The sequence below is a fragment of the Anomalospiza imberbis genome, chromosome 5 (assembly GCF_031753505.1).
Source record: "Anomalospiza imberbis isolate Cuckoo-Finch-1a 21T00152 chromosome 5, ASM3175350v1, whole genome shotgun sequence".
NCBI lineage: Eukaryota > Metazoa > Chordata > Aves > Passeriformes > Viduidae > Anomalospiza > Anomalospiza imberbis.
In genome coordinates, this window is record NC_089685.1 from 13,956,771 (window position 1) to 13,980,797 (window position 24,027).

The following is a 24,027-nucleotide window of genomic DNA, read 5'->3' on the forward strand; positions in this document are numbered from 1 at the left end:
GATGGAAGAGTTAATTCCTACTGCTCTCTGGGCTGGAAATCAGATGCCACGCAGGATCTGGAACTGATGGAAATGAGTTTGATATCTATTTTTATCATCATCACTGACTTAACAATGAGCACCAAATTTTGGAGACATTCCTGTGAAAATGCCATGATTCAAAAAATAGCTTAACACACCAAGACAAACACTACTTAGGTCTAATCACAAGTTATACCACACGACTCCCACACTCACTTAGGCCTAAAGCAAGAGTTGTTGAACTCCTTTAAGGTTCCCCCTCCCACACACCATTAGATCTCCCCCATCCCTCCCCCTCACCCTTGAATACAGACTCACAACCTTACTTCACCACGACCTACTAAACCTGCTACTTGCTATTGTGCCCTCCAAGGGGAGCAGGCAGCAGCCCCACATCCAGCTGGTGGCTGCTCAATGCCATTGTCAGCAACCTGGGTGACAGGTCAGAATTAACCCTCTGTGCGCTTATGGGTGACAGCTATTTGAGGAAGTGCTCGGCACCCTGGAGTGCAAGGCTGCCATTCTGAAGAACCATAGCAACCTTGAGGTAAGGACAGAAAAAAACATCATGAAGGTCAACAAAAGAGAGTTAAGCCCTGTTCACCTGGGATGGCACAGCCCTGTCCACACAAGCAGGTTGGGTGTTCACTGGCTGGAAAGAAGCTTTCATTAACAGACCCAGTGGACAGAAAATTTAACTTAAACCAGCAGTGCATCCTTGTGGCAGAGGCTGCCAGCTGTGTACCAGATTGGGTGTACCCCAGCAGGTTGAGGGAAGTCATTATTCTTATTATTTGGCACTTATAAGGCCACTGTACTCCATGCCTCCCAAGAAAACAGAGGCATGGACAAATGAGTCCAATAGGGAACCACCACGACAGGGGACTGAAGCATGTAAGTGTAAGGAGAGGCTGAGAGAACTGAGTCTGTTAACCTTGAACAGAAATGGGTAAGAAGAGCTCTAACTGCATCTTCTGCTGCCTGACAGACAGACCTTCCTCAGTGGTGCACAAGAGATACAGGCTACAGCATGAGAAATTCTAGTTAGACATGGGGGCAGAAAACTGTACTTATGGTTCCATACATCTTACCCACGGAGGATATAAATCTGCAGGAATGTACACATTGTATTTTAAATAATTAAAATTGAAACTGCGAAACATTAGGATCTAGAACTCTAAAAATCACTGTAAGCTTCTTAAAACAGGCTGGTTTGAGGAAATTCCCTCAAGAGCTGCCAAAACATTTTCAGTAACTAAAACTGCATTTTTTTCTAAATTCTCTGTGATAAAATACTCATGAAGAACTGTAACATCCATGCCATTCATCAATAGTACTTAGGTGGAATTGAAACCAACTTCACCCTAAGTATTGTATCATAGCTATGGCCTAGAAATCAGAAAATATTCAAAAGAAAATTTCAAAATGGATTTTCAAAATTAAATTTATTCTGGCAACAATGCAATAATACCTCTGCAAGTCAGTACTCCTCTTGGTCTTTTTTTGGAGCAAAGTAAAAATAAAATATGTTGCCAGTAAAAATCTAGTTGTCCTATTTCGGTTTTGAACAGACTTCATAGCATCACAGATGCAAAGCAAATGTACAGCATGTGTGAAAGAGACAAAAACAGAAAGGGGGACAGAAAGGTAGAATATGGAACAGGAGAGAGATATAGCCCAAGTGGGGCATTACAGAACAAATGAACTTCAGCTTTAAAGAGCTGAGAATAACAGAATGACAAAAAATAACAGACAGAAATTTATGAAGGACTGTAGTGAAAGGATAAAAATACAGAGTCATTCATACAGTTTGGTTTTATTAATCTGTAAGAGTAATTTAGTGCCATCATATGCTTTCTAACTTGACAACTTCCTACCCACAACTTTGCACTGCTTGTTCATTAGCAAGGCCAATGGTAATGCTAATTTCTGCTCCTATTTCAGGAGAGCATCCAAAACTGGAAAACAAAGAGGTGATTAAAGCTTGTTTTTAATAAGTTTCATGGAGACAGTAATCAGGCTTTTTACTGTCTTGAAAATATTTCTTGAAATCTCAACAGGTGAACAAAAAGCAGTCCTTGAAATGGAGCCTCATATCAGTATATAAAATTAAGCTGGATGAAAAGAATATACTCTCATATTTATCAGAGATAATTGCATTGAAAATATATTGCAACTGCACCATAAACCCATGTAAAAGAATTATGCCCTTCCAAATGGAGTGGATGAAGTAAACCATCTCTTTTCTGAACTAGGAAATTAAAAAAAGGACTCACCTAAATGAAGGTATGTGACTTTGGCTGCCTTTTGTTTGCCTAAGCTAGCATCACAACTAAAGCCATGAAAGCAAAATAGTTATGAGCAGAGAGATGCAAAATATAACCTAAATTTACATGTTGGCCTGAAAACACCAGGCAGCTTTTACATCTTATTAATTCGTTATCATTCAATAGCTAAGTAGAATTCCTCAATATAGAGCGTTATGTAAACGTGCGATGATTCAGTTTCCATCAGTACTATCCCATGTAGCAATAGACCATGCCATGATAAAAGAAAATGAAGGAAAATGATGATGTGTCTCAAGAACCTTAGTCAGAAATAACTTCTTTCAAACATCCCACCAGTTGCAGAGAAGGCAAAGATGGCTGACTCTTTGCTGAATCACTGCCTTCGAAGGAGGGCAGGGGAGATTTTGGGTCATTTGTGAGTTTTAATTAATGATGTCAATGGCTATTGACCTAATTTTTGAATACTTTACGCCGGAAGAAAGGTATACACGAACAGCTACAGACTTACAGGTCTACAAGTCTACAATTACCATCCTGAACTAGCTAGTTTGCATTATTTTTTTCTTTTTGGTGAGATATATCCTACATTTTTTGAGTTTATATAATTTTTTTGCACTAATATGTGCATTCAAAAATATAGATTGCCCATGAAAGAACACAGGTAGTTTCTAACATACACTTGTAAATGCCAGGAGACACTTTAGAATCAGTAGTGCTACAGAGCTATATAATCAAAGTAATAAAAAACCCCATGCTATCTTGGCCCCTGCATAAGTGTGAATAATACTTTTTTTCTTTACTACATATATAAAACCTGCAAATATTTCTTTCATATTCCTCTCTTCTTATGGGTCTCTCCTGCCTCTTTTCAACACCCACTATTCACCCTTTCATACTTACACCTTCAGGAAAATGCTTCTGCAAAAGCAGAACTGCGTTTTCTTTAGTGACAGCTAAGTTAACTTACCCTCAGTACTCTAGAATATATGTAATTTTTGTCTTCAATAAATGCATATTTAATTCCTCCCACCCCTCACTTGTCATATCATCAATAACTTCCTGCAACTGGCTGCAGATTTACCTGTTTTTATCATCTTTAGAGTCAACAGATGTTGCACAGGTTATAAATCACACAGGTTTTATGTAGCTCAGATACTTTGTAGGAAAACAAAGTGAACCTTGTGTTATACAGAGTGTTTCTGTAGACAACTTGAACGTAACAGCAAAATTTTAAAACCTCTTGAAATATATCTTATCTCCTACAGCAAAATCTTTTTTGAAATTTAGAGATCAGCCTATGGCAGAAACCTGCCCAGTCTGCCAGAATTCTTGCCAATTCTTCTAGCGATAATAAAACTTAGCAACAATACTAAAAAAATAGGCAAGAAAAGAATGTTGTTTGAAAGCCAAACTGAACCTAACAGTGTTCATATTCTGACACTTGCATTTGAAGTTAGCCTGCACAGATGCCTGTCTTTTGACCTTTCAACTGGAATGGTATTTAACCACAACACAGACCAACAGCAATTGCCTCTGATAATTCTTTAATACCTTCTATTTTGTACAATTTGTATAGTGAAATAAAAAAAAAGTTTTAAAACCTTTCTTGTCCCCTCTACAACATTCAATGCAATTTGATAAAAGTTATCTAGATATGAATTGATAAATTGTTACTCTCACCCTTAGCACTTACTGTAATGTTTAGCTGTACCTGCTCTAACAAGAACGCTAGAAAGCTGAAGGAAATGTCACATCCCTCGCAGCCTACCCCACAGGAGCTGCTCCACAGCATTCACCACAGCCTCCAGTCCCTACACATCATGCACTCAAATCATCGCCCAGCTGCAAACACCAGTGGAAGGGAATTGGAGCAGCACAGCTGCTCCTCAAACACAGAACAAAAGGGAACAATCACCTACAGCACACTCCAGGACTGCCATCACACAGCTGTGGCACATACCTTTTCTACTACCTGTAAAAGTTCTTTGGCAACCGAGAAGAATAGTATGATCCATCATTTTCATGTACACTGACCATGATTTTATACAAAAAACACACAGAGTTAAAATTAGGAATCACATGCATGTATGAAGGTTTAAAATTACCATAGATTAAGATTTCACAGAAATGTACTTGTCTTCTCAAAATGACTAAATATCAGTGTAAACAGAGAGAGAAGCCATTGTTTTTATTCTATTATTTCAAAATGGATAAAATGAAAAGCTAAGTCTTCTCTAATACAGTACTGATGACACATTTGAGTTCTACTATCATTAATGTCACAGAGACATAAAATTAAAAATCAGTATCTATTGTAGCCGAGTTCAAAGTAATGAGCTAAATGCTAAAAATATAAATCCCTTTTTTTTAAAGTTTGCATATCCAAAGAAGCAAACAATAAGTTCAGGCAAGTCTTTCAGTCATTAAAGGCACAAATTGTTAACAGATGGGTGAAAACATTTAATTTAGCAAGTAACTGTTATTAAATAAATAAGGTGGATATTTTCTTTGTAGAATTTCATAATTATCTATGAGCCACTTCTTATTACCTACATCTGTCAGCCAATTGTATCTAATAATTAACACAAAAGAGTTGAATGGACAAAAAAATGTGCTGCTTGAAGAATAAAATATGTTTAGCAATTTAATACTTAAAAATAAAATTGAGAAAACATACAGATGCATTGTGTACTTTTATGATTCTATCACAATTTTTATTACAGTTCTAATTTTAAATAATATTTAGTCTGATAACAAATTCTTCTCAAGCCTTACAAAGCGTAATTTGTCACATTTATTTCTGTTAGTTATGAATAATTTCAAGATCAGGAAAGAAACAGAATCTTCTGTAAAACATTAATACTGTTGAAACTAAACACCTTTTCCTTCAGGAGAAAAAAAAAAAAAACAGGGAAAAACCAATTTTTCAATAGCATATACTAAACCTTCTACTAGGAACCCAATCCTGAAGATATTATTACACTGCATCACAATTAAGATTCACATTTTTCCAACATCCAGAAAGCATGTTTTGCCAAGCAAAAAAAAAAGAAACAAAAAAAATCAAAACCAGAAAATAACTTCAGAAGAAAATTAAATTAAGATTATCAAGGGTCTTCAAAATTAATGATATTGATATACTCAAAACTATTCATTATCGAAACTCTGAAAATCTAGAAGCAGCAGCAAAGAGTATTGACTGAAAACATGACAACACACGCAATTCTAGTATGTAAAACTTATTACTGTCAAATACGGATCTCTGTGATATCTCAGCAAGCAGTATGTAATCTCTACTGACAGATCCTAAGAGATAAGCTGCTAAACCAGCTGCGGTCTTGCCTGTTAGCTTCCATGACTTGATTCTGCCCTCAGCTCCTTAGCCAAGCTCCAAGGTCCAAGCTCCTTGCAACACGGGGTGCTGAGCACAATGCATGGACAACTTGGAAAGCAGACGCTCCACAGAGCAACAGTTCACAGTTTAGCAATATTATGAGCAACAAGTATTGTGAGTACTATTATGTTCAATAATCCTCACTTTCTGTTTCTTTTCCATTAATTATAAAATTACTCCTGGAACTCATGGAAGCATTTAGCAATCACTGCTCCCCACGGCAACTGAAACATGCACTGCATGGGACAGCAACTTTGGTCTGGGAACCTGTCACCTGACAGTTTCATTCAGTGCTTTTTTGGGCTTGTAATGGGAGAGGGTGACTGTTCATTGTGTTCCTCTGCTCCTCCTGCAGCATTCATGATTCCATGCACCTCCATCCTAATTGCCCCTCAGCCATTTTAAGCTCATTTATAGGGGGTTGCCACTGACAGCTGACTGACATCTCCACCCTCACACTATCACAGGAGCATTTGCCATGTATTCCTTCACTGGATAATCTTGGGGTTAGCAAGTAATGGATTTACCTAACACTACATAACTATGTCTCTGGCACAAGAATCCCAACAGAGTTACTGATGAACAGCAGGCACACTAACCACAGCAGAGCCAGTAACAGCGCTGAGCCTGAGCCTGGCCCCTCTGAGTACTTAATGACCCCAAACACCATGCAATGGAAAAAGTCCTAAGGTCTACTAACTGAGAAAAGTAAGTCCGTGACCATTCTATCAAGGAAAAATTTTGATTCACTTAATTGATTTTATGATCTTCACCATTTTATTTGCAAATTAAGGATATGAAAAAAGACTTTTTTGTTAGAAAAAAATACACAGGGAAAACATTGCAAGATGAACATCTGTAGAAACTTATGAAGTCTTGGGTGCCTTGGGTACAGCTGCAACTTACTTTCTGTGTGTTGGACCCTCTTAAAAAAAATTAGTAAAAGTCAGAAATCAGAAACAGCCAGTCAGGGAAAAGTTAGAAGTCCTAAATTCATAAGTACATCACACAGAGATGTGTGTAAGCTGCCTTGCTTTTGTGGCTGGATATGGCCAGAAAGTAAAGAGCAGTAAGAGTTGCTCCAGGATACTGGCTCCCCAAAACCAACTTTCACTAAAGCAGCCAGAGGCATCAGTAGACAGACAGTCTCAGTATGAAGTCTGGCTTGACTGCGGTGCCCTTTAGAAGAGGAAGCAGTTTGGTTTTGGATGCTTCTGTACTTATTGGACTGTTGAAATGGTAAGAAAGTGGCAAAGAGGAAGTATCAGAAGGGCCGTAAGGCGTAACTACTCCAAAAGAATCAGCAAGACGCAGCAGCACACTGGGGTCAACAATAGTCGATCATTCTCAGTACAAAAAGCTTTTTTCAAGGCTTGAGAACCTGAAATACTGAAAACTTCCAGCTACTGAGTATCTTAAATGAACATGGCTGTCTTGGTACTTGCATCAGAGAAGACCTGCAGCATGGCAGAATGGATAGAGCTCAGTGACAGCCACTGCAAATTGCTGCTTGCGCAGGACTCCTCCCACCATATGAATCCTATTACATCACTACTTTTTAGTTCTTTCTGTTTTCTGATTCAATTGAAGTCATTGCAAGTAACTAAAAAGGCAGGGTTAGCTGACTGCATTTCAGGAGACATTACACAGACCATATTTGGAAATAAAATGGCTTTTTAGGACTGGTTGAAGTAGAGGATCCTAGCAGAGGTTCATGTGAGCAGTGACCTTTGAGAGGCAGAGTCACCCATCAAATCAGCAGCCCTGGCTCCTCCTGTGATGGCCAGCACAGCCACCAGCAGGCTGCCAGGACAGCTCCCATGGACCTCAGCTCCTTCACTCTCCAAAAGCAAGCAGTGAAGAGGGAATAAAACTCTGGGACTACAAGAGTACAAGTGCTCCAGATTAACAGAACTTACATTTGATTTACACAAATGATCTGACAATGAAAGTATAGTCTCTGCAAGGCACTGACTTCAAAAATCCACATATTTATGCTATCATAAATGAGAGTTCAAAATTAAATGCATTTTATAAGACATTTCAGTAACTGCTTGGAAGCAGCTATTGCTTCCTCTTTAAAAAAAATATATATTTTGATTATGTCATATTATGTTATGGAATAATTTCAGAGAGAAAAGCAAGTAAGGCCTATTTATCACAAACTGGATGAAAACTGGACTTCACAATGTCAAACATTCCCAGAAAGCAATAACTCCAAGTTTCATCTTCTAGCTCTCCGGAAGATTCATTTTCAACCACAAAGTTAATTATGTTTGATCTAAATTCAGTGAGCAGTGTTAAGGATCAAGGCAAATTGCTGGAGTAAGGGGAAATCAGACAGGTCTTCAAAGTCATTCTAGGTAAGACAGAGCACTCCTTAGGAGCATAAGGCTTCAATAATAAAATTTCGTATTTGATAACAGGAAATAGGAAAATAATTTCATTGGCTCATTTAGAAAATACCAGTTTTCCATCATGTTATACGCAAGTAGTGACTTGTAAGAAGAAAGGAAAATAGAAGAGGGGTTGATGGGTGGGTATTTAAAAATAATTGCTCAAAGTTCATACGCTACAAGAAATGACAGCAAAATTCTGTATGAAGTCTGTTGCAAGGGTAAAAATAAGTAGAACATAATTCTTATTTTAAAAATAGAATGAGGCAAAAAAACTGAAATTGAGTATCAAAGGCCCTGCAGCAACTAAGAGGAGGGATGTCTGTGTGGGCTGACAGAGGGAATAATTTAAAGCTAATAAAATACACAAACCACCAAAAGTACATTTCTAAGAAAAGAAAAAACAGGAAAAGAAAAAAAATCCCCTTGGTTCTTGACCAGGCAGAACGTTTCAGAATACTTCTACATGCTTCATGTCTTTGAGGAGTCTAAGTAATGTTTGAAAATATGTTCTTCCTTCTACCTTCACTCTCCAAGTAACCACTCATGCTGCTGTGTGTCTCAGTCTCCCTCACCCTTTCCCCAAGTAAAACTGGAAAATATGGTGCATAGTCAGGAAAGAGAAGGCACAACTTATAGAGGGGGAGAGAGGGATATAACCCCTCTTTCCTTCCCTAGAAAACAACAAAGGGAGGCATCATCAGCAATAGAGTTAAGAGGTAAAAACTGAGTCAGTCCTCAAGAAACCATGGCATAGTTCTGTTTCCAAAAAACATCGGTATGCATGTTTTACTGTTTCTCTGAACTTATTCCTGAACTTCTACAGAACTCTTGCTCTGCACTTCCCACATTTTCAGTGTCCTGAAAACTAAACAGGATCTATAAAGTTCAGGTTCTCGAACTTTATTGTGATAATAACATCTAACAATGGATATACATAAAAGTAGGATTAGATTTTTCAATCCCACATTACACAAGCCAGCAATACATTCATGGAGGCATAGTACTGACCTTCCCTTTCCAGAGAACATGCAGCAGCTGAGATAGATCTTCAGAGGTATTTTTTGAAATAACGGGCATGGTATGAAGAGTCTGGGCCTGGTAACAAAGGATGCTATAGTATCCCCACTTTCAAGTGACATGCTTAATGGAGAAAGGTTAAGGAGCTGTTTTTCAGCTACACTTCTCTCACTGCCTCTTCCTGAAAGTGATTGCTGCTGGCTCCCCTCCAGCGAGGGCTTGAGAGGAATCAAACTATTCACTGGTGAGAACTGCACCGAGAGCCTGCAGGCAGAGGTAAGACAGAGAGCATCGTAATGAGGAAAAAACTGCAGATCAGAGATTTCTCTCACGTAAGGTAAAACATACTGGAGACACTGAAGGGACTTGAGAATTACTGGACACTGGAGGATTAAATTAATGGATTCTCCTATTCCCTTTCACACAGTGAGGACAGCGGAAAAAAGAACCACAAATCTGCATACACCTTTTAACCAGCATTCCACCAAATTGCAGATCCAGAAAACTTCCAAACATCTCTTGTTAGAAGGATTCTGCTTTGCAAACGTGTTTAGAAATTTATAACTACCTGACTCATCTCCACCACAGAAGAGCTATTTAATGGTGTATTACTTGTCACCTGTTATCAACAGTGTCCTTTGAACCCAGTTTGAGACTACAGAGCACAACATAAATCTGCCACAGCTTTTTGGCACTTCCTGCCAAGTACTTGCTCATACTCTGCAAAATTATGCAGACTATTAACCTTACATAAATTTTAGAAGTCTGGGTCTTCCCAAAGAACATGTAGAGGGCAGACTCATAAAAGTTCTTCAGAGCAGTGACCAGGACCAAAACAGACCAGGAAGAACCATTAAACCTCTACCTGAATTCAGGTACAGCAAGTCTGTGCATCTCCTGTACAAGAAAATGTACTGAAAAAAAGTCCATGAAAAACAAAGGGTGCTGCAACACCTTAATAACTCTACACAAGCTCTTCTGGAAGGAGAGACATAAACCTTAAGTCTCTGTGCTTCATCATCATAGCTGAGCATTTGCAACAAAGGGAAAGCACAGCTCTTTGTCGATTCAGAAATAAATTTAGCAGATAATCCTAAATATTTCAGTATGAAACAGCACATCAACCCTAACAAACATTTTCTTTATCTCCAGCACAAGGTTCCTAGAAGATACAAAAGTAGTTATTGTAAGATTTATACTAAGTCAAATATTAATGTAAATATTTCTAAGAACTCTTAGTTTCTAGTTCCAATTTAATTATTTTATAGACTTACTGAGTATGTTATTGCTTAATGTGTTTAAAATGTTTTGACTAGTTCAGTCAATGTTGAACAAAGAAAAAAGAGTGCAAATGACTTAAGAAAACTGTTCTTCATCTGGAAACCGTTTTCCAACACACAGTGATAGGTTTTCTGCCCATCTGTTAAACCAGGCCCATCAAATTTTTTTGAGGACAAAAAAGGGGGTTAGAAGAAAAAGACTCACAGTATTCATCATGACTCACCCAGTATTTTTCACTAGCTTTGCTTACTAAAGTGTAACAACGTTGAGTCTATATTCTATTATTAATACATATTAAGTCCAGCTCTAGATAACGATCTTTTCTTAGTGCACCATCCTGGGATGAAGTGAAAGGTCTACAGCATTTTTATGCCAAAAAAAGTCTAAGTGTGGAAAAGAGCTTGTGCTGGTGCAATGTATCCCATTTCACTCCAGAGCTAACTTAGCCTGACTTGGCAAAAATGCACTTACACCATTACACGTATGCTGAAAGGAGAATCTGGAAGAGCCATGACAGCAAAACTTCTGCAGTGCAGCCCAGACCGAAGCCACCCAGGCACTTGTGCACCGAAAGAGCACAAGGCCAGGGCACTGCAGCGTGAGGCTCTGCAAGAGGCACTCACTTGGATTTGCAGCCGGAGCCCCGAGCACGCACCGGCAGGCACACAGCGAGCTGAGAATTACGAATGATGCTGTCACACAGCAGTGCACGGGCTGCTGCTCAGCAAAGTCTATTATAAGCAAGCTGATCTTCAGCACTGCTCACACTGCGATCAAACTGCTCTGCTGTGAATTAGTATTTCCCCAGTTTTCAGAGTAAATAAGCAAACAAACAGAAGAAAACCAACAAATCCTTCAAATAAACTACTGAACAATACCTGACACTTTGAAATAGAGATACTGAGTGTGTGCAACTTTCTCAAGAAGGTCAGATCATTTAACATGGGACACTTGGCTATAGTCAGTTGCTTGGTTCTGTAGATGAGCTATTCTTCTCTTAATGGCAGTAACAGTAGAGATATCCAGTAAATTAACCCAATATGTTAAAAACAATGTCACAGCAAGTAAAAATAATTCAAACCCAATTCAAATTACTCCATTAAATGATTGTATGGGTCTCATAAAATGGAAGTACATTAAATAAGTAGAAAAGATCAATAAGACCAAGAAACAACTGCATATTGATCCAGGAACAAAACTGCAGATAATTGTCTGATGCTTCACCTCAATTCACTGCTTCTGCTCACACAGGAAGGCTCCTCTCCATGAATCCCTTACACCCTTGTCCCAGCAACTATACCAACCGCCACTCACTTTTGTTCTTCTCCTATCCTGTAAGTTTTAAAAATAGCATTAATACTTAGATTAGATGTACTGTATTTCTACTGGTTCATGACATTAACACCTAATTTTAAATTCAAAAAGTAACAATAGGTGCTTGGTGAATGGATGAAGGATGGAATTTTAAGTCAGCTTCTGATAGAAAGGGGATATTTTGTGCTGCTAAAACAGCTAATGAAGCATAAAAGAGTTTTAAAAATACAGAATAAGAAAATTACAATAAAAATTAGAGGTGTTCAGGGAAAAAAATTTTATCAAAACTTCTTCAACATATTATGTGCACAGAAGAGTTCCAGCTCAAATATAAAAATGGTTGGAAAGCTTAAGGACTCTGCAGATCTTGGGATGGAATAAACTCTAAAAAGAGAGAAAACAAAGATGAAACCAGTCTTTTACATGGGAAAGCTGCTCTGCCATTGACTCTCATCATTCCAGTTGCTCAGAGTTTGTCTTTGGCATTTCACCTTTTAGTTGTTTTTTTAAATTAAAATGTATTAAAAGGCCAACAGAATTCAGTAGTGTTAACACATTTATGCTTTATCAGACTTGTAACCTTATTTAAAAAATCATCTGAGTTTATCACCTTTTATTAAACTCTTTCCATTAGTAGTTACAGAAAATCAGTTATAAAGGATGATAAAAAGAACGTGCAAACCTTGCTAGCAAAATGGCTGTGGTCAATTCTTGTCTCAGTCCATGCAAAATTAATTACTTTAATTTTTTCATCCACATTTAGAGAAATGCATTTAAAACCATAACAGATACCATGGCAATCTCGATCCACAGCACGCAAATCACACCAACAGCTATGTGCAATGTCAAAGGAATGCTATTACAATAGACATAAAGCAAAAAATTGACAAAACTTGTTTCCAGAAGTACTGCTTAGACTTCTGATTGTCCCTTTTACTTGTTATGTCCCATATTCAAAATTATTCTGTCCTATGCAAATATTCAACTGGTCCAGGTTATGAGTCATTCCATTTACTTATTCTGAGCTCTGCCATAATGTCAGCTTTCTCCTACCCCTCTTTTGCTGAGTCTTCAGGGACCTCCATGGAAAGATAATAATTCAGACACCTGCTTGTATATAACATGACCATACTACAGATTTTAAGAAAGGGAATATACTGATCTGATACTAGACACCAAGTCTCTTGTTCTTCAGTTCCACATCAGTTTATGCTATCAGTTTTTATTCCAGCTGCCATTGCTCCCTCCCTTCCACATCTCCCAGCCATGTCATCTCCTCCCCACCTGTGCACCCATACAAGCATTCTGCTGAAAATGACCCAATAGCTTACAGCCACTGCTCAGCATCAGCTCCTCCCTCCTCTGGATACACCTATGCAAGGAACAAGCACCTGTGCATGGCAGAGATGCAAGGAGAAAAGAATCACAGGAGAACAATTTATATCAGTTAACCAGAGATGGAAGTCAGTCTTTAATCCACTGTGTGTAGGAAGCTTCACATTAAAGCAATAAAAAAAAACTGAACTCTGTAAATTTTATATCTGAATCTGTAAAGTTTTGGTTTGTACAGACATCAAGTTTTCACTATCTTACTCAGAACAGATACTCATTAGTATCTATTCTGATTTCCATTTACTCAGTAACTCATTAGCATTAATTAGCACATGCCTTCAACATATAAAGAAGTTAATGCACAAATTAGTTGTGGTAAAAGCACTCAAAAATTTCAAAGCAGAAATACAAATTCTTTAGAGAACAGATCTGAGCAGAGCAACAAACTTGGATAGAAAAAGTATCAGATTATCTGGTATTGAAACAAGTACCTTCAGTAAGGATAAACTGTTTATGGGAAAAGTCTTCAAATAGCAATTAGACAAGTTCAGATTATTCAGATAATAATTGGTATCAGCTTTTTTAAAATGTTCAGTCACTGCCCTTCCCAGAAGAACTAAGGTGGATCCTATGTATATTCATAGTAATTCACTTGCTTAATTCAGCTATTTGCTCATGTTTTAGAGGAAGAGGGATTGATTACTTGGCAAAGGAGAGGGATAACAATAGTGTCTTACAAGCCAGCGAAGAGCAGCGGTCTCTGACCCCTGGAGCACTCGCAGTCTGTGGAGCAGTGATCAGCGCTCACTCCACATCAGGCGAGCCAAGCTCTCACCAGCCTGTGCCCAGTCCTACAGCCAGCACTGAGGCTTTACTTGCCCCCAGAGCTGTGCAGGGTATTAAATGATCCAAGTGCGCAGATCTCATCAGGGTTAGGATTTCTGTGATCCTAACTGCTCCTAAGAAACTAGCCAGTATTGATTCAGTACATTTTAGCGTGTTGGTTGCAGAGCAGAAACAAAACCCAGCACTATCCCCTTCCCTGGGGAGCTTTTTTTTTTATACATGTATAGCTTTAGTTTCTTCAAGCAGATACTGATTAGTAAGGGCTACATTTGGTAAATGTAAACATTACAGATAAATATTCTGGTGAAATACACTTCTTAAATTCTATAAAAAGGTATTATTCAACCAAAAAGGATTCCCTTCTCCACTCCAATTACACATAACTAACACAGGGTACTTTTTTTTTTTTACTCTAGTATTTTACTATGAGGGTGGAAGAGGACAGGTCAAAAGATTTCTATGGAGAACAGGTCAGGAATAACACTACTGGCCATGAAGGTGAGTGCAAAGGCAAGAGAGCACGACAAACATCAGAACATAGCAAAAAGGATGACGAGAACATCAGGTAAATAGCAAGCACCACCACCAAGAAACTGAATATAAAACTTCAAAAATTACGGTAGACGCCCATTATAGAATAATATTAATGAACTTGTAAAGACAGTATTTCAGACTAATTTAACCAAGGAAAACTAAATGAAATCTCCCCGAAATAAAACAGGCTATACAGATGGAAGTCTAGTACTGTGGGTTTTACCTTTGGGAGTTGCAGCCTGCACAAGATTCTATTCTTTCATTACAAATCTGTTGTGTGGGGGGCGGAGGAGGAGTAACTGTGTTACAGGGATAAAAAGAATAGCACAATTGTTGTAAGAACATCTAGTTTTCTCTATGTATTTCTATCCATCACAATCCATCCTGAACTTCACATCTATTTTTTCTCATTACCTTACCCTATACTATGTCAGTAGAGGATATTTTAATGCTGGGGGGGAAGCACTCCATAAATAAAAGTCCCTGAACAGGACATCACAAATTCATTAGTGAAGATCATTAAACAGTGTTCGTTTTATGTGAACAGAGAAAACAAAGGGAGCTGATCAAGCTCCATCAGGAGAGTGAGGAGGACTGGCAGGAATAGCAGCTGTGCTCGAGCTCAGATTGGATTCGTGTTGGCAGAACTGTGAAATAAAGCCTGCAACATACTGTGCTTTTATGAATCCTGCTTTCCCAATAAAAGGCACCCAAGGAATTTAATGCTTATGTTTTGCCTTTCATAGGCTGTTTTACTTAGGATGGTTTCTATACAACTAAATTTATAGAAGTCCAAGATGCAATTATTTAGACATGCTGCTCCTTCTAATGGTGCCCTCTAACACATACACTAACACAGCCTCATTCATCCGAGCATCTCCAAGTGCTTCATAAATGCCAACTGAACAGATGCCACGAATCTGAAAAACATTACTGCCGGAAAATTTTCTGCTATCTGACTTGGTTAGAATAGTATGTTTTATTATACAGTAGAAAGGGTCAGTGCAAGGAGAAGAGTCTTGTTTAAGCTATACATCTAACAGTATCAATTTTAATAATACATTTTTCACAGTCAATTATGCAACAGTTGAGTTCCTCCCTTACCAAGAAAATAACCCACTAAAAACTAAATTAAAAGACTGAGGAGTTTCTTAAAAATAAATTTAAAACCAAAAAATTATGTGACACATATACAAAAACCTAAATTTCAGACAAATACAGAGGTATATGGAAGACACCTGAGCAAAAAAAAAAAAAATCTTTCTTATTTTCAAAGAAATGTGAAAATATACATTTAGGATTACATTAAATAGAAATTCATGCATATATGCATATTTGATACCCTGGTCAAATGAAAAAACTTAAGCCATTTTATTTCACTGAATCTCTAATTTCTGGGCATAGAATACAAAAAATGAGGAAAAACCTAAAGAAAGAAAGAATGGAGAAATGTGTAGGAAGATCTCAAAGTACATAAATATAGTGTTGTTCTTTGTGTTCCCATGTAGAAAGTACAAAAGTAGGTCACCTATTATACATTACAACAGAGCAATATAAACCAACTTCTTCTGACTACCTTGGTAGGGGAAATGTTTTTGAGTATAACATTACATAATACACTGGTGCAACTACCTCAACCTGCTTTAAATAAGTAACACTTCAGAATTTGTGAAACTGATGAACCAAAACTTTCACAGCTCAGACTTTCAAACCTGAAACTGGGGCTAGAAACAGAAGCACAAGTCCATAAACTTCAAGATTTCAATGACTTCCTATTCTCTGAGCAAGAATTCAGAACTTCTCGACAAATGGGATCACTGCACTCGTGCTTTCTCAAGTGGGATCACTTATGCAGGGAAACCGAGCGTAACTATTTTCCTTCTACAGGTATGTATACCAGTCCTTTTTTTTCATTTACCCTCTTTCTGAAGCAACCTCATAACCCTGATTTCTGTGCTACTATAGAACAGTAAACTATTATTTTATAAATCAAGCTTCAGATCAAAAGGAAGAAGGAAATGTCATTCACTGCAATTCAGAGGCAGGTGAAAGGGCTGCAGTGTAATGTTCCAAGACAGAATTGCCTTTTCTTTATGCTTTTCTTAGGTTCTGTCTAGCAAGCTGCCAATTTATTTAATCCATCCAAGAATGAAGGTAAAAAGGATTTGTCCAAAATGACACATAGTTATAAAGCAGAAACTGTAAAACATCTTTGCCTGTTCAACTCCCTTCAAGACTAAAAATAAACTTCTCCAGACTTGAAAATGCTCTAATTGATTCAAAATCCAGTCTGGATTGTTCAGTCTGATATCCAGATCACTCTAGTCAGAAATCAATGCATAACTATTCTAACTGCAAGTGTGGCATAACAGTATGAAGAAACTTTAAATAATCATACAGAAAACCCTACCATCCATATATGTTTTATTCACATGTTCAGCAATCATCAGCAAGACAATACTTACTTCTAATATTTAGTATTTTACTAGAAAGCCAACATGGTGCTTTACATTTCACCAGAGATAGATGTGTGTGCCTTGGTAATACAGACAGGAGTAGTATTTATTATATTCAAAATGGAAGAATTATAATTTTGTGTCTTATATTTCCACAATCAATTACAAAACCAGTTTTTTTAATAATAAGCATCATCTTAATGCAGACATCAATGAAATCATTCTAATAGTTATGGGAACTAGTGCATTAATTAATATTTTTAAATCTTTCAAAGATCTTATCTAGATTACGAACAGAAAGGAGAGCATAACTTTATCACCATTTCTTCAATAGTGCTTACTTTAATCTAAGTTCAAGCATGGAAATCCTAAAAAGAGCCTGAGAAGATACAATTTTTCAGATCATTTAAAAACTATGCACAACTACACACAATGGTTTATACTCAGAGGTTTCCTTCTGCAAGTAAGTTATCACTCTGTAGGCACTGATGAAGGACTACAGTTTATGTTTCAAACAAATTAATATTTACTAAATGATGAAAGAAATTTTGTGTTACATGCACTGTTAATTTTTTCAATCAATTGTAATTGTAAAACACCCTTTGAGCAGTAGCAGTATTTTCCTTGCTGCCATTTTCTGCACAAAGTGATGGGGTACCATGAAGACTTGTATATTTTATTATTATTAAGGGATAATTACTTAAAATTACTTTTAGCATATTCTGTTTAAAATCTTGCCTTGAAATTGCAGTATTTTGAGTCGATCCAGATTACGTTGTCCAGTAATTTTTCCTCTGGTCTTTAAAGCTATCAATATTTACACAGCCAATATTGCTCAGCTTTAAACAGTTAAGGAAAGGAAAATACCATATTCAGATGCAATTGCTACAGCCTTTCTCATGATATGTAAAAATGCATTTGATGCATGAAGCTTGGAAGTGAAATCAGTTTCCCTACTGCTTTTCAATCATCATGCAAGGTTGCAGTTTGCTCACAAACCATAGGGACTATTTTTAAATAACTTTTAGAAGGTAGCACTTGTCTACAGTTCCCATCTTAAGATCTCACTGCATTTTTGGCTACCATTTTACACATTTTTATAAAGGGAAGAAGTTGAATACAAAGTAACTTGTCTGAGAAGCAAATTTAACTTAAACCCAGTGACCACACAAGTCCTGTGAACAGTGTTAGAACAGAAATATCATTCTTTGTCTCCTACCTAATACCACCTTAGGATTTTGTCCAATGTTTCATCCATTCCCAGCTAAATAATTATTTTTGCCCCAGGTTTTTTTTCTCTTTGACTTATTTCTGCCCATGAGTAGAAATGGAAAGTTAGGCAATCTACCAAAATGGCAGAAGTGAAGAAAATAACTTTCTTACACCTTCAACTATAAATCCATGATTTCTTTAAACTTTAGGAACTGGCTTTGTTACACAAAGGAAGATCCCAAAGCATGAAGAATTTCTGCACTGAAGAGGTGATCAGGCATTGGAATAGGCTGCCCAAGGAAGTGGTAAAATCACAAACCCTGGAAGTGCTCGAGAAACAACCGGACATGGCACTTAGTGCTTAGTTGACATGGTGGTGTTTGGTCAAAGGTTGAACTTGATGATCTTGGAAGTATTTCCCAACTTTAAAGATTCTATGATTCTATTAAAAATATTAACAAAGGCAGGAATGCTATTACTCCATTGTTCAAAAATCTAAATTTTATCAGAAATTGAGATCTTAAGTAGATCTGTGTCCATCTTTTCTCCTTCCCAATGCCCACACAGATAATACTGCTACTTCTGATATTTTTAAGTAGAATAAATGTTGAAAGAAAAACTTTTGTTAAATGGAAGAGAGGGGGAAAATTATCTCCACTGTCAAAATTAATAAAACCAGGGTCAAAATGTCAATTCAAACTACAGCTTGAACCAATTTTTCCATTGCTACTGCAGCATGCCCATCCTTGTAGAAAAGGTTATTTTGGAAAGCCTTTGGGCTAAGGGTACATTTCCTCAAATTCACCATTCTTTCTTAGTACCTTTTCAGAAGCATGATTCCACTTTGAAGAATGCACTATGCATTGGAGAATCTCTATTTGAAGAATTCAACAATTACATTGTTTCTGTTACCAGAAAGAGTGTAATTTGTAGCACGACAGTGAATCAAGTAATTTTTATAACCATTTTATACTTTTTATACACGTACATGTATTAATACAAAATATAATTATGGTACAGAGTTGTAGAATACTCTGTACATAGTGTCCAGCTGCACATGTCAGGCTCACGTGGAGCACTGCTTGTCATGGCAGTGGTGACAGCAGTTTTAATCAAGTCGAACAATCACAGATTTCCTCAAGAGCTGTCTTGTGCCAGCTGAGTCAGCACCCCAAAATCCCAGGTTTGGTAGAGGACCTGGAACAGTGCTGAGAATGCCTTGGGTGGTGGACACCGCAGGCACTTTGAGTAGCCCTATATGTATCAGCTAAACTGAACAGCAAAGAGTTGGGTACAGTAATTAAAACTATTTGGATATGATTTTCTTCTCCCAGAAGAAGCATAACAGAATTTTCTCATTTAAAGTTCAAATATCATTCAAATATCAAAACAAATGAATAAATTACTATCTCAGTGGGAATTCAAAAGCCAAAATGCAGTCAAAGGAATAAATTTTCCTGTTCAGAGGGTAAAACAATAGCTGTCTGGCTGCTTTCTTGAGCCTGTCAAAGAACAGGCTGACCTAATCTGTGACCTGCTCACACTGTTCACTGCTTTGATATCTAACAGGCACTTCCTAGACAATAGTAATCAATGGAAACTGGAAGCTATACATTAATCTGTGAATGTGTTAATATTTGTCAAAAGAGAATTCAGCTTCTTGCACTATTTTGCAGGTGCTAAAATTAATTAAAAATAATAAAAGCTCAAGCTATAAAACTCAGCCACGCTCACATTTATTTCTAACTGCTACTATTATTCCACCATGTCAGTAACCAATAATGCTATCCTAGAGTAGAATACTGCTGCCAATTTTACAAGCAGAAAAATAAAAATAGGTTTTTCCAGAATTAAAATTGCATTTCTTTCCATTTATTTATTCATTCATTCAACAGATGCATTAGCCAAGACTCCACACAAAACCAGAATATTAAATTGTATCAGCTGGATGCATTTCTAAAAAGAATCTAAAAAATTTAAAAAGATTAGTGATTTGGTGAATTCATTTCTTCAGTATCTACATCTAGCAACTCTCAGCAATCTTCAAATGTACTTTGAAAATATAGATGCTTTCAGGCTAACACAGAAAGAGAAAAACTTTGCATCGTAATCACAGATTTAAACAAAGATTTAAAATTACACATTACCAATTTTATGTGGACTCTCTACAATCCACAGTTCCCTCTGCAGCTGTTGGTTCATGGAATTTTTGGGATCAATCCCATTTCCATTCTCATTTCCTTGTGTTGTGGCAATTTTGTGCCCAGCTGATCACAGGATGCCATTCAGCCAACTGCCATACATGGCAATCATACCCAACAGAATTATATCGTGGTACCAAAGTGAAGAAATACTGATATTGCTGAAGAAATTTTTCAAAACACCCAAAACTTAAAGCAAGGTTACAAGTCAAGCTCTTAGCAGCTTCGTACAAAAGCAACCATGAAATTCAACACTCAACATTCTCTGTCTATATATAGCAAAAGATCATTAAGAAAATGAAGAAAGCCTATATAAATAAATCTGAAGAGCAGCTCAGTCACCCTTGCAGCAATTCTCACCATTTCCCTGTCCTTGTGTGTGACTCCTTCAGTTCTCATCAAATATTCATGTGACTAACTCCATGCCTGGCTCATCCTCAATAGGTGTCTTTTCTTCTTCCTTCTGCCACATCACGCACACGTAAGGTGGCACTGGGAAGAATGAGAGAAGGAGAAATGTACCAATACAAGGCACCTAATATAGTAATGACAATTTCTTTTCAGTATGGCACAACCCAAAGTACCACACATAAAAACATTATGTCCAGTTTGTTCTACTCATAATATGGATTTGACTAACTGTTGTTAAACTGCGTGGTACTGCTTGCTATAGGTTTTATTTATGAAGCATCTTTACACTTAATTTAACCTAGCTGATGTTGGGAGCAGCAACTTCTCAATGTCAAATTACAGGTGAAACACAGTTTTGCATTTTTGCCCTGTGTTTAATAATCTTCTATGCATGCTGCAAGGCCTGTTTCCTTAGAGATAGGTGGTGTTTAATTTTCAAAAGATTGAGGATTAAGTAGAGAGTTCTATAGTGTTTTATCAATACGTTTTTTAAAATCTCATTAATTATTTGCATCTTCTGAAGGTTTGTTTTGCTCCCCCACCCCTATTCCAATGCAGTTGAGGGCTTAAAGCAATTTAGATAAAAGTAAAGTTAGTGCAAGAAATAATTTATATTCTGACTTTGCCAATACATTACTTTACTTTAGAAAAAAAAAAATGTCTTAAGAGATAGATACACGAACTATTTTTTCCACTCAAACCCCACGTCTCTCTTTATTACACCAAAGCATGTCTCTGGTTTAACTTTGTCAAGTCTAGTTAGTCATTAAATATCTGTGCTTAAAGATCTGCAAAGAGAATAAATGTGGAAAATTTCTACAGTTCATGCATTCTTCAAAAAGAAATTGATCTTGTATTACAGAGACTGGACAGATCAATGAAATACAGATAGCCTTTTCAGGTCTGTGCTAGGCATCTAGGACATAACTCAACTGTTGTTCTACAAAACACAATAATGTGAACAGAAACTATGAAGCAAACACGGGATGCTCAGGCACTGTGGTCGTGGACATTGCACAAGAAGCTAAAATTCTTAGTTTAAATGTTAATCCATACTACCTCTAACCGTCCATATAATTTTGCTCTAGATTAAGGGTACTGAATACAAACTAAAACTGTTTTATTGCCTCAAAGTATACTGTAATAGCTGCTTTACCTACAGGCTTCAAGATTACTGAGAGTGGCTTTTACACTCTCACAAATGCTATCAATACAGCCTGCAACATTTATCAAAGTATGCACTCAACCAACAGTCCAAAAGTCACAGAGTTCTTACATACAGACACCCCCAAACACCACTGGAAAGTCCCTGTTGAAGTATTCTAGCCTAGACCTGTATTGCTTATTGAGATAATGCCAGCTTCAAAATTTCAGAGTGGGAGTATTAAACAGGGTATTTGCAAGAGTCCAACAAACAAGCAGATGCCTAGAATTTTTTAATGGTGGCAAACAAATTAGGTTTCTGAAGAATATATAAAAATTTTGCAGAGAAAAAAAACAACTGCCTGGGGGGACAGAGAGTGCTCAGTTTTCCTTTTACTTCAACAGCAAGGCCACAGAAAAGGTTTTACAACATAAAGCAACTTCAAAGAAAAACATTTCAACCCTAACGACCAGCAAGTTTAAAGTAGTAACCACTTTCAAAGGGCAGGATCTCCTTTCCTTTCATTCTTTCCTTGCATTAAAACTAATTTGCTCGATTAATAAGAGAAAATAATATTCTCCATATCCAGCTGTCTCTCAGGGGAAATAAATACTCACTGGGCACCATATCTATTGTGGAAAGAATGAGAAGTAGAAAAGACCTCTACTTGTGTCAGAATGGCAATTTCTCTTTTAGAAAGACAGCATGGTTAACAGGCAGTCAGTGTGTAATAACTCACAAGGTTTTCCTCTTGATGCGTAGTTGCTGTTGCTATTCTTCGCCTTCCACATTTCCTCCAGGAGCTCCTAACCCAAGGTATTATTTTGCAGAGCTGCTAGCCTACCTAGAAAAAGTGAAGCTTCTCACTTTGAAAGGTACCAGAAATAATGCACGTAACATTTTTCCTTTTTCCTATTACAACTACACTTCATAGCTCCTATCACTGCAACTCATGCTACCTATACGTTTTAATTGATTACATAGATCATCAGTGAAGGCTGCTCAAGAATTTGACAAGCTTTTTCTCCATAAACCTGTATTTGCTCATCATCCATCAGTGCAATAAAAATGTCTTGAACAACCATTTTAAATTTCTCAAGATTTTATTAGTAAAATAAAACTTAGGCTTCAAGTCTAATGACTGCAAAGCCAGCTCCAGGCATCAACCATATACAGTGCAAAACAGTATTCCCTTCCTCAGACATACCACTGACACTACTGCTCTCAGCCTTCTCCCAAAAAACAGCAAATGAAAGCATTTTTCATACAAGCTGTGGTTTGCTTCAGTATTACTGTAAGTGATTTCAAAGACAACAATTATGCAGCGAGGTTAAAAATACTTTGGAAGATGGAAAAAAACTGAAACTATGGTTTAGTCACAAAAATCCTTGATATTTGAAAGCTTCACAGACAAAATTAGTTCTTCATATACATGCGTATGCATGCATTTTAACTCAGTTTAGGTATTTATTTTAGATTCTACAGCTACAATAGATATGTTTTTTTAAAAATCCCAGAAAATATGAAGGGGTTTATGTTTCTCTTTCATTTATCCACTTAAGAAAGTAAGAGATGTTTTTCAATAATCAATAAAAATTAAACTATATTATGGATAGAAATTATGAAAATGAATGAACCCAAACAAAAGAGGAAGAACGAAAATAAACTGAATATGATACCAACACAAATCTAAATTTAGATCAACATGCACATCAATCAAACGAATATTTTTTTAGTAGAGGAAATGTGAAGCTAACACACTGTACTAAATTAGTTCAATTTCCATGTTATTATGCATTTATCATTATAGCTTATTAAGCCATTTAAAATTCTCTCACATGTCTTTTTATGGCACTACATAAACAGATTTTCTATCAGTTTCCCTGAACAACCTTGTAAAAACAACTGAAGAATCAAGGTGGCAAAGAGGGAACAACTGAGTAATTTATCATTTAAAAAATCAGACAAGAAAACTTACTGCACAAAATTTTTCAGATTTTGAGAATCTAATTTGTGGAATATCACCACTGTCAGACTGGTGTGAAGAACTTCCTACATTTGAACCGAACACAGAAGCTGACATTATTTTAACTGCTTATGTCAGGCAATCACAACAAGAGGGGGAATCTAACTACTGTCCTTGGGATTTATTTTGTTGTCTGAAGAAGGCAAAGTAT

At 36.9% G+C, this 24,027-nt stretch overlaps 1 protein-coding gene across 4 annotated transcripts in view; it reads right to left on the reverse strand.

The window, feature by feature from the left end:
* The window catches only part of COG5 (component of oligomeric golgi complex 5), a 172,096-nt gene that overhangs the window by 106,810 nt on the left and 41,259 nt on the right, over positions 1-24,027 (reverse strand). The window contains exon 1 of one of the 4 annotated variants that reach the window (XM_068189685.1): positions 22,590-22,656. The exons of 2 other annotated variants lie outside the window; for them this stretch is intronic. In XM_068189685.1, coding sequence (XP_068045786.1) covers positions 22,590-22,641 — 52 coding nt within the window. In that variant the 5' untranslated portion in view covers positions 22,642-22,656. Of the gene's footprint in view, positions 1-4,269; positions 4,343-22,589; positions 22,657-24,027 lie in introns of those variants that run through there. One more of the 4 variants, XM_068189684.1, reaches the window with a different exon arrangement.